General features: G+C 42.2%; 1 protein-coding gene across 2 annotated transcripts in view; it reads left to right on the top strand.

Annotated features, from left to right (window-relative positions):
- gria1b (glutamate receptor, ionotropic, AMPA 1b) overlaps nucleotides 1-12,674 on the top strand; it is a 64,920-nt gene that overhangs the window by 40,700 nt on the left and 11,546 nt on the right. For both annotated transcript variants that reach the window (XM_034113983.1, XM_034113984.1), the window contains exons 6-15: nucleotides 977-1,135; nucleotides 1,386-1,553; nucleotides 2,038-2,142; nucleotides 2,518-2,628; nucleotides 3,331-3,537; nucleotides 4,806-5,021; nucleotides 5,460-5,583; nucleotides 5,715-5,856; nucleotides 8,628-8,826; nucleotides 9,301-9,548. In XM_034113983.1, the coding sequence (XP_033969874.1) occupies nucleotides 977-1,135; nucleotides 1,386-1,553; nucleotides 2,038-2,142; nucleotides 2,518-2,628; nucleotides 3,331-3,537; nucleotides 4,806-5,021; nucleotides 5,460-5,583; nucleotides 5,715-5,856; nucleotides 8,628-8,826; nucleotides 9,301-9,548 (1,679 nt within the window). The remainder of the gene's footprint in view (nucleotides 1-976; nucleotides 1,136-1,385; nucleotides 1,554-2,037; nucleotides 2,143-2,517; nucleotides 2,629-3,330; nucleotides 3,538-4,805; nucleotides 5,022-5,459; nucleotides 5,584-5,714; nucleotides 5,857-8,627; nucleotides 8,827-9,300; nucleotides 9,549-12,674) is intronic.

Here is a 12,674-nt window from a genome sequence, read left to right as displayed (position 1 = left end):
GGCAGCATCGCCCTGGACCAATGGGATTTCTCCATGTGATTTTGGATTATAGCAGAAAATAATATCTGTGTCGAACAAAGGTTTATGATACTTACACGTTTAGTTCAGCAGGATAATCTCCACATACTAACACCACTTTATGAATTTTGAAGTGAAAAGCTAACGTTGGGCTATAAAGGAACTACAGCACAGTCACATGACTTCACGTCACCACCGCTAAGCTAAAGGTGGCTAATGTTGGGCTATAGAGGAACTACAGCACGGTCACATGACTTCACGTCACCACTGCTAAGCTAAAGGAGGCTAATGTTGGGCTATAAAGGAACTACAGCACAGTCACATGACTTCACGTCACCACCGCTAAGCTAAAGGAGGCTAATGTTGGGCTATAAAGGAACTACAGCACAGTCACATGACTTCACGTCACCACCGCTAAGCTAAAGGTGGCTAATGTTGGGCTATAGAGGAACTAAAGCACGGTCACATGACTTCACGTCACCACTGCTAAGCTAAAGGAGGCTAATGTTGGGCTATAAAGGAACTACAGCACGGTCACATGACTTCACGTCACCACTGCTAAGCTAAAGGCGGCTAATGTTGGGCTATAAAGGAATTACAGCACGGTCACATGACCTCACGTCACCACCGTTAAGCTAAAGGCGGCTAATGTTGGGCTGTAAAGGAACTACAGCACGGTCACATGACTTCACGTCACCACCGCTAAGCTAAAGGCGGCTAATGTATATATCCATACTAACGTATTTTATGTCGTAGAATAAAAATCTCTTCCGCTTGTGTTAACCACAGACCTTATTGCAGGCTAACAACCCAAAACACATTCAGAAAACCATTGACCTCCAAGCCAGGGTACAGAAAGTGATGATATGCTGACTCATTTCAGGGTTTTATGCAGAATCTATGCAGTGTTTGATAGAGAAGATAAGTTTCATATGTGTGTGTGTGTGTGTGTGTTCAGGGCTTCTTGGACCTGAACATGACAGAGTTCCAGAAGCTCGGTGGCAACGTGACGGGCTTCCAGCTGGTGAACCGGTCCGATCCGACCTTTGAGAAGATCGACAGAGACTGGCTGGAGTTCGACAACAAAGACCTGAAACTGCCCCGCAGGAAACTCAGGGTAACACACACACACACGCATGCACGCACGCATGCAGACAGACAGACAGACATACAGACACACACACACAGCTTTTTCTTGTCAACACTTTTCTCAAAACACTATAACTTTTTTTCAAATCTTGAAATATTACTTGTATTGTTGAACCGTTGTGTCGTCTTTTACTGATAAATGTCTGACCATGAACGGCCTCATTTACCTTAAATCAGTTTCATATTAATATTGATATTAATGTTTCCTCCTCCCTCAGTACACCGGGGCTCTGACCTATGACGGCGTCACCGTCATGGCCACCGCCTTCCAGAACCTGCGGAGGCAGCGCATCGACATCTCGCGCCGCGGGAACGCCGGAGAGTGTCTCGCCAACCCCCCCGCCCCCTGGGGACAGGGCATCGACATCCAGAGGGCCCTGCAGCAGGTCAGAAACATATACAAATACAGACTAATACACACACATACTGAACATCCAGAGGGCCCCGCAGCAGGTCAGAAACATACGCATACATATTCAGAAATATACAGAAATACTAACACGTACGCAGAAATACACAGAAATGTACACAGAAAAATACACAGAAAAATACACAGAAATACAAACATATACACACTAATACATGTAGAGGGTCCAACACCAGATCAGAAAATACACAAAAATATGCATACATATTCAGAAATATACAAAAATACTACCATATACAAAGAAAAATACACAGAAAGACAGCATCAACTGGGCTCTGCAACAGGTCAGAAAATACACAGAAATATACAGAAATACGTATTCAATATTCATGTGTGTGTGTGTGTGTGTGTGTGTGTGTGTGTGTGTGTGTGTGTGTGTGTGTGTGTGTGTGTGTGTGTGTGTGTGTGTGTGTGTGTGTGTGTGTGTGTGTGTGTGTGTGCAGGTGCGTCTGGAGGGTCTGACGGGCCGTGTGCAGTTCGATGAGCGGGGGCAGCGCACCAACTTCTCTCTGAGGGTGATGGAGCTCGGCCTGGACACGCCCCGACAGGTGAGGCTGCTGCTCTCTAACAGAGCCTCTGTGTGGAGGAGGATTCACTTTAGTCAGCTCCTTTCAATAATTAGCTCCCGCTCCTCTGATTAAAGATAATCTGTGGAATCAGCTGCTGCAGCGCTAAAACCTGCAGACTGTCAGCGCTCTGCTCCACTCCAGGGAGGAGGAAGCCTTAGGATTTAGTAAAAGTAGCAAAACCACAATTTAGAATACATTCATTTAGCTGACGGTTTTATCCAAAGACACCATCAGGACTAATCATCCTGCAAGTACTTAAGCTTTAAATAAGCATTTTTTAAGTATGTTTAATCATCTTTACATACTCTTACAAGTTAGCAATCTAAATATGAAGTGATTATCTGCTGTGTTCAGATCGGCTACTGGAGCGAGCGCAGAGGCTACGTGAACACGGCCATCTACAAACCGGTTCAGGAGGAGTTCCACGGCCTGCAGAACCGCACCTACGTGGTCACCACCATCCTGGTAAGAACACGTCATGTGATTACATCCACACGTGTTGGTTAAAGTAACGCCTGCGATCCCTACATGATCCAGGTGTGTGTTGTGGTGAATGGACTGTACTTATAAAGCCCTTTATCCAGGCTTTATGACCCCTCAAAGCTCTTTACATAATACGAGTCATTCACACCTCATTCATGCAGAGCAGCACCACTTGCTCTAGGGAAGCTAACACTCACACACACTCACACACACTCATACACCGTTGGCCATCAGGAGCACCTCAGGGTTCAATATCTTGCCCAAGGACACATCGACATGTTGACTGAGGGGCTGGGATCGAACCAACAACCTGCTGGTTTAAAGACGACAGCACTCCCTCGCAGCCACAATCTCCCCTGAACCGTCCTCTTGTGGCTGAAATTAGTATTACAACACCAAACATGGCAAACAATAAACCTTCCTGTTTTACCTAGAAAAACGTTCTATGTTCACTTGTAAACCGGTACAACTTAAATATTTTCCTCCTGGCAACAATTTTTACAGACGTTTTTTCAGATGACATAACAAAGGACGGTAATTAGGGTAAAAACAGTTAACTATTCCACCTGTTATGAAGTCATAAATACAGTAAAGAAGGCATTTAGTACCATCCTGGTAGGACCGGGAACGCGTGATGTGAAAACTGAGCGTGTTGGTTGAAGTAATACCTGGCTCTCCGTGCAGGAAGCCCCCTACATGATGCTGAAGAAGAACCACGAGCAGTACGAAGGGAACGAGCGCTACGAGGGTTACTGCGCAGAACTGGCCGCTGAGATCGCCAAACATGTGGGCTTCGTTTACCGCCTGGAGCTGGTGGGGGACGGAAAGTACGGATCCAGAGACGGAGATACCAAGATGTGGAACGGCATGGTGGGAGAGCTGGTGTACGGGGTGAGTGGGGGGATGCATCTCACAGACTAAAACACTATAATATAATACTCACATTTATAAAAAAGCTTAAAAAAGTATCTGTAAGTGACATTAACTCCCTGCGACAAATCAATATTGTAAACTCTTGTGCCTGAAGTTAGCTTTGAAACAACACAATCTTATTTCTCCCTCTCTTTTAACTGGTTATCAATACATCAAGGAACCTGCCGGATTATCCAGGCAGAAGGTTTCCCCTGCTTTTATAATGAAAATAAAGAAGGAAAATCTTAAGTTATTAAAACAGGAGAGAATCCTTCATCAGAGTGTGGACGTGTTGTTTGATTATACTTCAGCCTCTTGTGGCCAAAATGATTACTACAACAACAAACATGCAAAGCAGCAACTTCAAATAGTATCAACTTTCAAAAGCTAGTTTTATTTCACATGGCAAAACTTTAATATTGTCACCATGCTAAATACATGTTTTTTCTTTAAGCAAAACTTTAACAATAAAAAAAAACTTTATATGAAACTTTTCTTTATTTTGAAATATATTTTTCGTCTGGCAAAACGTTTTTATTCTTTTCACTCAGCAAAACTTTGTTCATGCGGCAAAGGTTTTAGTTTTTTCATTGTCAAAAATATGTACTATACTTCAGATCTCCAGGCTTCCTTACTCAGGCATTGTTGTTGTTACCTGTCCTCCTCTCTCAGGTGTGTGTTGTTACCTGTCCTCCTCTCTCAGGTGTGTGTTGTTACCTGTCCTCCTCTCTCAGGTGTGTGTTGTTACCTGTCCTCCTCTCTCTCAGGTGTGTGTTGTTACCTGTCCTCCTCTCTCAGGTGTGTGTTGTTACCTGTCCTCCTCTCTCAGGTGTGTGTTGTTACCTGTCCTCCTCTCTCAGGTGTGTGTTGTTACCTGTCCTCCTCTCTCTCAGGTGTGTGTTGTTACCTGTCCTCCTCTCTCTCAGGTGTGTGTTGTTACCTGTCCTCCTCTCTCAGGTGTGTGTTGTTACCTGTCCTCCTCTCTCAGGTGTGTGTTGTTACCTGTCCTCCTCTCTCAGGTGTGTGTTGTTACCTGTCCTCCTCTCTCAGGTGTGTGTTGTTACCTGTCCTCCTCTCTCAGGTGTGTGTTGTTACCTGTCCTCCTCTCTCAGGTGTGTGTTGTTACCTGTCCTCCTCTCTCAGGTGTGTGTTGTTACCTGTCCTCCTCTCTCTCAGGTGTGTGTTGTTACCTGTCCTCCTCTCTCTCAGGTGTGTGTTGTTACCTGTCCTCCCTCTCTCCCCTGCAGAAGGCAGATGTGGCGGTGGCCCCCCTCACCATCACCCTGGTGAGGGAGCAGGTGATCGACTTCACGAAGCCCTTCATGTCTCTGGGTATCTCCATCATGATCAAGAAACCCACCAAGTCCAAACCGGGGGTGTTCTCCTTCCTCGACCCGCTGGCCTACGAGATCTGGATGTGCATCGTGTTCGCCTACATCGGAGTCAGCGTGGTGCTCTTCCTGGTGAGGAGCCTGGGTCACAGTCAACTTTATTGTTCATCTTTCAGTTTGTTTTTACAGACAGAGATATCAAAATACCGTTTCCCAAAAATCAGAGGAATACAAAATACAAATATATATATATATAAAAATATGTATATACACAATCAACAGACACATGTATACATATGCACACATTAAGACATAAATAAAAGCACATCAATCAATATATACAAAATAACAGTCACTTACAATTCTGTGAAAAATGTACATTAGTGCCAGACTGTCCATAGCAGGGTAACAAGTGTGTGGTGCTGGATGTCTGTGTCTCAGTGTGTGTGGTGTTAGACCCTAGGCCCAGTGGGGAGGGGGGAGGGGGGAGGGGGGGAGAGGTTTTTTAGTTGGCTATTGTTACTGCAAACAAAGTGCTGCTGTACTTTGACTACTCTGCTCCTGTCTCAGGTGAGTCGATTCAGTCCGTATGAGTGGAAAGGTGAAGACTCTGACGATGAAGATGAAACTCTACCCTCCTCTTCATCACGACGAGCGCTGCCCACCTCCTCCTCTGAGCTCACTCACTCTCCAGGTATCTTCTTCCTTTGCCTCCTCTTGTTCCTTCTACTCCTCCTCCTCTTTGTCATCCTCCTCTTCCTCTTCCTCCTCCTTCAGTCTCTGTTCTCCTTGGTTCTCCAGTGATGTTCTGCTTGTGTTCCTCAGGGTTCTCCCAGTCTCAGAACCAGAGCCATCAGAAGGAGAAGGAGAAGGATTCTCCTGAATACACCAACGACTTTGGGATCTTTAACTCTCTGTGGTTCTCTCTGGGCGCCTTCATGCAGCAGGGCTGCGACATCTCCCCCAGGTACAACACTCTAAATATCTGAGGTCGAAACATGTTATCATTCGACTAATTCAATTTTTTTTATTTGTCTATTTTTTAAGTTATGCTTTGGCATTTGCAGTTAAGATGTTTTGATAATTGTGTTCTTTGTTATGAGGCCCTCTGATAGAAAGCTCTAACAAAATGTACAATTAAAAAACATGCGAGAGGTATAAGGTCTCAACTATTCTTGTATTTATATATACATATATATATACATCATACCAGCAATATTACTACAATTTAAATGGCTGCATGTGTAGAATATTTTACACTCATGAAACTAAGGATTACAAACATAGGACTCTTTGACACAGTTTTTAGATAGAAATATTGAAGATTGTTGGTCAAAAAAACCTGTTTTGAATTGAACGTATTCACTAACCATGCTACTGTAAACTGTAACATGTAGAGAAAAAAAGTCTTGCTTGAAATAAATCTCTTTTCAAGGTTTTGGCTTTTTCTCCAATAGCTAGTTTCACAACAACATGATCATTGGACAGTATATATCTATATATATATATATATATATATATATAAGTATACCAGCAACATTACCATAGTTTCAGTGTCTCTAATATGTCACAGATGTGCAATACATTTATGTAACTGTGTTTTTTTTATTCATCAATTATTTGATTTCTTTTTCAAAATAAAAGTCCTCAGCATTCTTTTTGTAGACAAACTGCTTTATTTATTAACACAAGGCTTTGATTCTGAAATGTTTGCTTTTTTTGTGCATGTTTTTTTTTTCTATTTACAAATGAGGAAAACACTTCTTAACATTTTTGTTCTAAATAATCAGACATCTAAAAACAACATTGTTTTTCAGGGTGATGTGTGTGTGTCTCTAGGCTGAGCCAGGCTATAGCTGTTTCCCTCTGCTGCCAGTGTTTATGCTAAGCTAAGCTAACTGAAATCTTAACACACAGCGGTCCTCACAAAAACAGCGAGATACACACACACAAAAACATACCACTAGTGATGTATATAACTTATTCATTCTGACATATCCTCACACTCACTCACACTCACACTCACACACACACACATACACACACACACACACACACACACACACACACACACACACACACACACACACACACACATTATCATGAAGCTAACATGTAATGTGACGTGCTGCCGGGTCCTGTTGTATGTTACCGCTGTGTGAACGCCTGAGGCTTTCTATTCCTGATCTACGCCTGTGTGTGTGTGTGTGTGTGTGTGTGTGTGTGTGTGTGTGTGTGTGTGTGTGTGTGTGTGTGTGTGTGTGTGTGTGTGTGTGTGTGTGTGTGTGTGTGTGTGTGTGTGTGTGTGTGTGTGTGTGTGTGTATACATGTATGAGGATGTCAATATGTATGTGTGTGTTTTTCTCATTATTGCAATGTTGGAGTTTCAACATGTATGAAACTGGAAAGGTTTGAACACAAAATATTCACTGGTTTGCCCCTTTTTTTGAAAAACACATCATTGCTTCTACACTCTTCAAGCACATAATAATAATACATATTCCACTATTACATCTACAAAGAGACCAGAGGCCTGTACTACGAAGCCGGATTTTCGCTTAGCGGGCTAACTTCAGGGAAAACTCTGGGTTTCCGGTCCTACGACGCTGGTTCTCTTTTTAGCAGGCTAGATCTCCATGGTAACTTATGCTGAGTGGCTAACCTCCTCGGGAGGAGGTTAGGTTGCAGGCTAAGAGATCAACTCAGTGAAAGCACCGCCTGCTGACCAATCAGAGCTCCGTGTGCAGAGTTTAAAGCGATCAATTCATATTACAGGAGAAAGGAAATACAGAAAGACGGCCGGCAAAAATCAACTGACTGTGTGAACGTGAAAATTAATAGAATATCCCCTCCCATCTTCAGAGCAATCTGACTATTATAACATTAGCGTTAAGAAAGCTTACTTAAATATCTGCCACGACATAAGTAACTGGATCAGAGTAACATTAAGTACAGTCCGCGGCACTGTGAGTGCAGACGTCGATGTGTCCCATTATCATTCATATCACATCATATCACATCATAATGTATCATATATTTCCTTATCTGAGTCAGCTTCTTGAGCCGTATCTGGCCGTGCAACACTCACAGTGTCACATACTGTATGCAGAAGTATTATTTTAAGCAGCACATTAAGTTGACGAAACACTCGAGTCAAATGTAATGAAAGTCAGATCGTGTCTTGGACGGGGCAGTGATATCATAAACCTGTTAATGTACGCATTCAAACGCTTTTTCTGTTACCAGCTGTATTCACCTTGCAGGTGCAGCTATGTGGCTTTGATCCTGGATAAAGTGTTTAAGTCATGGATGTTTAAAGTTTAACTTCTTCATATTTGACTAATATTAAAGTTCACTTTTCATTCAGGAAGTATGACGCTGCGCTGTCAGTACGCTTGTTCATGTTTGTGATTGGTCGAATGCTCCAAATACCACCCCTTTCATGTGAACGCGCACCTAACTAGATAGGACACGGCTGGCTTGAGCGATCCACTTGATAACCAGCGTCGTAGGACCGCTTAGCGAGAGCGCGTATGTTTTGGATTAGGCCAACCGGCTAACTCAAACATATCCAGGTTATGTTGAACCAGCTTCGTAGTACAGGCCTCTGCTTATAAGCTGATTTTATTCCAACAATCTTAAATATAAAAACAGTGGTGTTGCATCATCTATCCCAAAACCTGTTGAAATCCAAGTGTTTGTTAATGTTTAAAGCTTGTTATCGATGCGTCTCCTCAGGTCTCTGTCCGGTCGCATCGTGGGGGGGGTGTGGTGGTTCTTCACCCTCATCATCATCTCCTCTTACACCGCTAACCTGGCTGCCTTCCTCACGGTGGAGAGGATGGTTTCGCCCATCGAGGGCTCCGAGGACCTGGCCAAGCAGACAGAGATCGCCTACGGGACGCTGGACGGCGGCTCCACCAAAGAGTTCTTCAGGGTGAGGACACACACCGTTTTAATTCCCATCCAGATGTGTGACAGTTTGACTCTCCAAGGTTCAGTTCAGTGTGGGCAGCCATGTTGCTCATCTGGCATTTCAGATGTGTCAGTCACATCTTGAAATGGCTGCTAGAAAAAAGCATTCTTACATATTTTATATTTTTGGAAATGTCTAGAAATGTAGCTATAATTTGCACTGCATTTGGATTGGCTTCTGTACGACAGCTAATGGTTTCATGCTGTCTAAACTTCCATACTTACCATCATTGTGAACACTTGATAGATGTGTACTTTTTAACAGTGGAACATTGGACACATGCATGAACTAATTAGATTCTGAATATTCAAATGTGTTTTTCCTAAATCTGAGATCAGAGCAGGTCTTGGTACAGTGAGTGTAAATGGACACTATTATACTCCTTACTCATGGAGACCCTAATAATCAGTTTGTATCTCCAATATCTAACCCTAGCGGTCAAAGATCGCCGTCTTCGAGAAGATGTGGTCGTACATGCGCAGCACGGACCCCACAGTGTTCGTGAAGAACACCAACGAGGGCGTGAGCCGCGTCCGCAAGTCGAAGGGGAAATACGCCTACCTGCTGGAGTCGTCCATGAACGAGTACATCGAGCAGAGGAAGCCCTGTGACACCATGAAGGTCGGAGGAAACCTGGACTCCAAAGGCTACGGGGTGGCCACGCCCAAAGGATCCGCCCTCAGGTAAACTCACAGTCTGTGGGGTCCTGTTGTGTGTTTCTGTGGGACATCAGGACAAGCACACCTTTAGACTAAATGTACTACGGGTGATCTACGGCATCCACACAATGCACATGTTGAAATATTATTATTCTGTGCCTATAAGATTTATACAGGAAACAGCATTGGTTGCATGAACTCAAACACATTTAAGGGTTTTAAACGTTGTCTTATAACATGCCAGAGTTGCTGATCTCACAGCAGGTCTGGTGTGCAGAGGTGTGGACTTTTGATCGACTTGATAAAAACAAAAGGACCAGACAAGACAGAGCAGAGACTCTTAGTTAAAGCAGTTTGTGTTTGGATAGTTTAATCCACGACGTTTCACTTTAAAGAAAGATACTGACAGAAAAGGGAAAGGGTAGCGTGTTGCCTGATAAAATATTTGGTGTATTTAGGCACATGAATCCAATTTGTATCATAATCTCACTATGGACTAGTGCAGTATATTTAAATCGCAGGAAGCACAGTATTTGTAAAAGATTATATGTGTGTTAAATACCACTTTGAGGAGTTACTCCAGCCTACAAATGGTATTCTACACACTTAATAAAACATATTTGTTTGGTTCAGATCCTTGTAAATAAATCACACCATGATCATTTTAATATATTGATATATATATGATAAAGAGAAGTTAAAAATGGTGCAGCCCTAATGTGTTTTACACAGTAGTCGACACTAGCTTGTTAAGAAGTATTTTAGGTGAAAATACAAAAGAGTGTATTTCTTGGACTCAAACTAATTAAAGTACATAAGCGCTATCAGCTACATGTATTAAAAGTACCAGTCAAATGTCTCCTGTGATTCGGACCCGCCCCAATATATCCCGGGTTATTCTTTGACCCTTGACTTTCAACAAAATGTATGAAAACCATTTCAGTCCAAAGTCCACTTGGACCACCAATTGTAAAGGTCAATATGAACTAAAACTAGTTTTCTGTTAAACTCGGCACAGATATTGTTTGATTCTTTGGTTTGACTCATCATATGTTTCTGTCCTGGAACTTGATTGGCTGCTGTCGGCTCTAACAAAGGACTTCTGAGGAATGTGCGGCATTAATTGGCTCAGTAAAGTAATTGATATGTGGCACACCTTTTAAAAAACATACCCTTTATTATTCTTTGGGGTTAGAGGAGCAAGGTTTGAAGTCGTTGGTGTTTAAGTCCAAGTGGAGTTGCAAGGCTTTATTTAATTTTGTCAAATTGAGTCTAGAGTCCACACTTCTGCAGAGAACCATTGAACAGTACATCCAGATTCTAGCTATGACAACGAACTGAAATACTAAAACTGACCCACAGAACTGGAGGTCAGTTTCAGGTTTAGATAACTGTCTGTGTGTTTGTCTGTCTTCCTGTCTGTCTGACTGTCAGTCTCTTAATCTGTCTCTCTGTCTGTCTTGTCTCTCTCTCTTTTGTGTTTGTCTTTGTCTATATGTGTGTCTCTCTGTCTGTCTGTCTCAGTGTTTCTGTCTGCCTGTCGGCCCGTCTACCTGTCTGTGGTTATCAGTTGTGCCTGTCTGACTGCTAACAACAACACAACAAACTGTCTATCTGTCTATGTATCTATCTATCCATCTATCCATCTATCTATCTATCTATCTGTCCATCTATCCATCTGTCCATCTATCTATCTATCTATCCATCTATCCATCCATCTATCCATCTATCCATCTATCCATCTATCTATCTATCTATCTATCTATCCATCTATCCATCCATCCATCCATCTATCCATCTATCCATCTATCCATCTATCTATCTATCTATCTATCTATCTGTCCATCTATCTATCTATCTATATCTATCTATCTATCCATCTATCTATCTATCTCTCTATCTATCTATCTCTCTATCTATCCATTCATCCCTACATGAGCATTGCTGCTGTCAGATAAAACGTGTATTATTTATAAATGTGTTGAATCGTCGTTAAATAAGACTTTGTACTGAATCAAATTTGCTAAGGCCCTTTTATTCAGTGACTTTAATTGGGTTCTTCCTCGACCCTTGTTACACCCGTCCACCAAGTTTCATTAAAATTGGGCCAGTAATAATTCTGTAATGCTGCCGACAAAACAAACCTCAACAGGAAAATCTCCTCGCCGGAGTCAAATATGGAACAAGTGGTTTCCATCATTTTCGGGATCCTTATTATATGAGAAGAAATGAGTGCCTACTTGTTGCCTCTTGTCTTGTTTAATGGCACATTCCAACTCAGATCAATGTTTTATAGGTTTTCATAAGCAAACTTTGTATGTGGTAAATGTTGTAGTACAAGGTACAGGTTCAAACACTGCAAAATCCTGAATGGTTGGAAAGAATCGTCACTTAAGCAGCGCAGGACCAATGCCCAGCATTTATTTTTGCGTCAGTAGAGACCACACACAAAACAACGGTAGCAAAAGTGAATCAGCAACAACACAGCAGCCATCTTGTAAAGCCCTACAGAACATTTAGCAACACCAGAGGAAATTAGTCCAACCACATTTTGCCCAAAAAGGGAAATACATAAATATATTGTTATATATGTTTTTGGTGTGGTTCAATGCAAGACACTGCAGATGCTCATTTAGACAGTATTGTATAGTTCACATACAAAGACCACACTTGACGGAATAATTCATTGCAAATTGAAGATGAAGGATCTTCTTTCCCATTTGTGTAGACGCCTCATTCAGTTATAAAGTTGTTGGTCTCTGAACGCTAGCTTTTCAATTGAACGAAACCAAACATTTTACCCCGGTTACAACATTAATATAATCAAGTTTATTTTTACATGTTTATCTGACAGCAGCGTTTGAAATGCATGTTCCTTCTCTGTCCATGCTTCATCAGAACGTCTTGTCCTCTTTCTTTCTGCTTCAAGTCAGCATTTTACAGACAACCCAGAGCCGGAGAACGGAGATGAGCTCCACAGATGAGATTAGTAAATGCTGAATATAATAATAATAACGTATGTTATGTAATTAGTAGGCCAGCAATATCAATCAGCGTAGTAAAACAGAACCGAGCAAATTGGCTTTCTGCCTTTCGCTGTCAAATGTGTTTTGGTTTGTTGAAAGGAAGTGAAGGGTTTCTGATGGCAGA

This window comes from Trematomus bernacchii, unplaced genomic scaffold (genome assembly GCF_902827165.1).
Source record: "Trematomus bernacchii unplaced genomic scaffold, fTreBer1.1, whole genome shotgun sequence".
NCBI lineage: Eukaryota > Metazoa > Chordata > Actinopteri > Perciformes > Nototheniidae > Trematomus > Trematomus bernacchii.
Note: the sequence above shows the minus strand (reverse complement) of the source record. Positions and strands in the feature narration are given on the sequence as shown.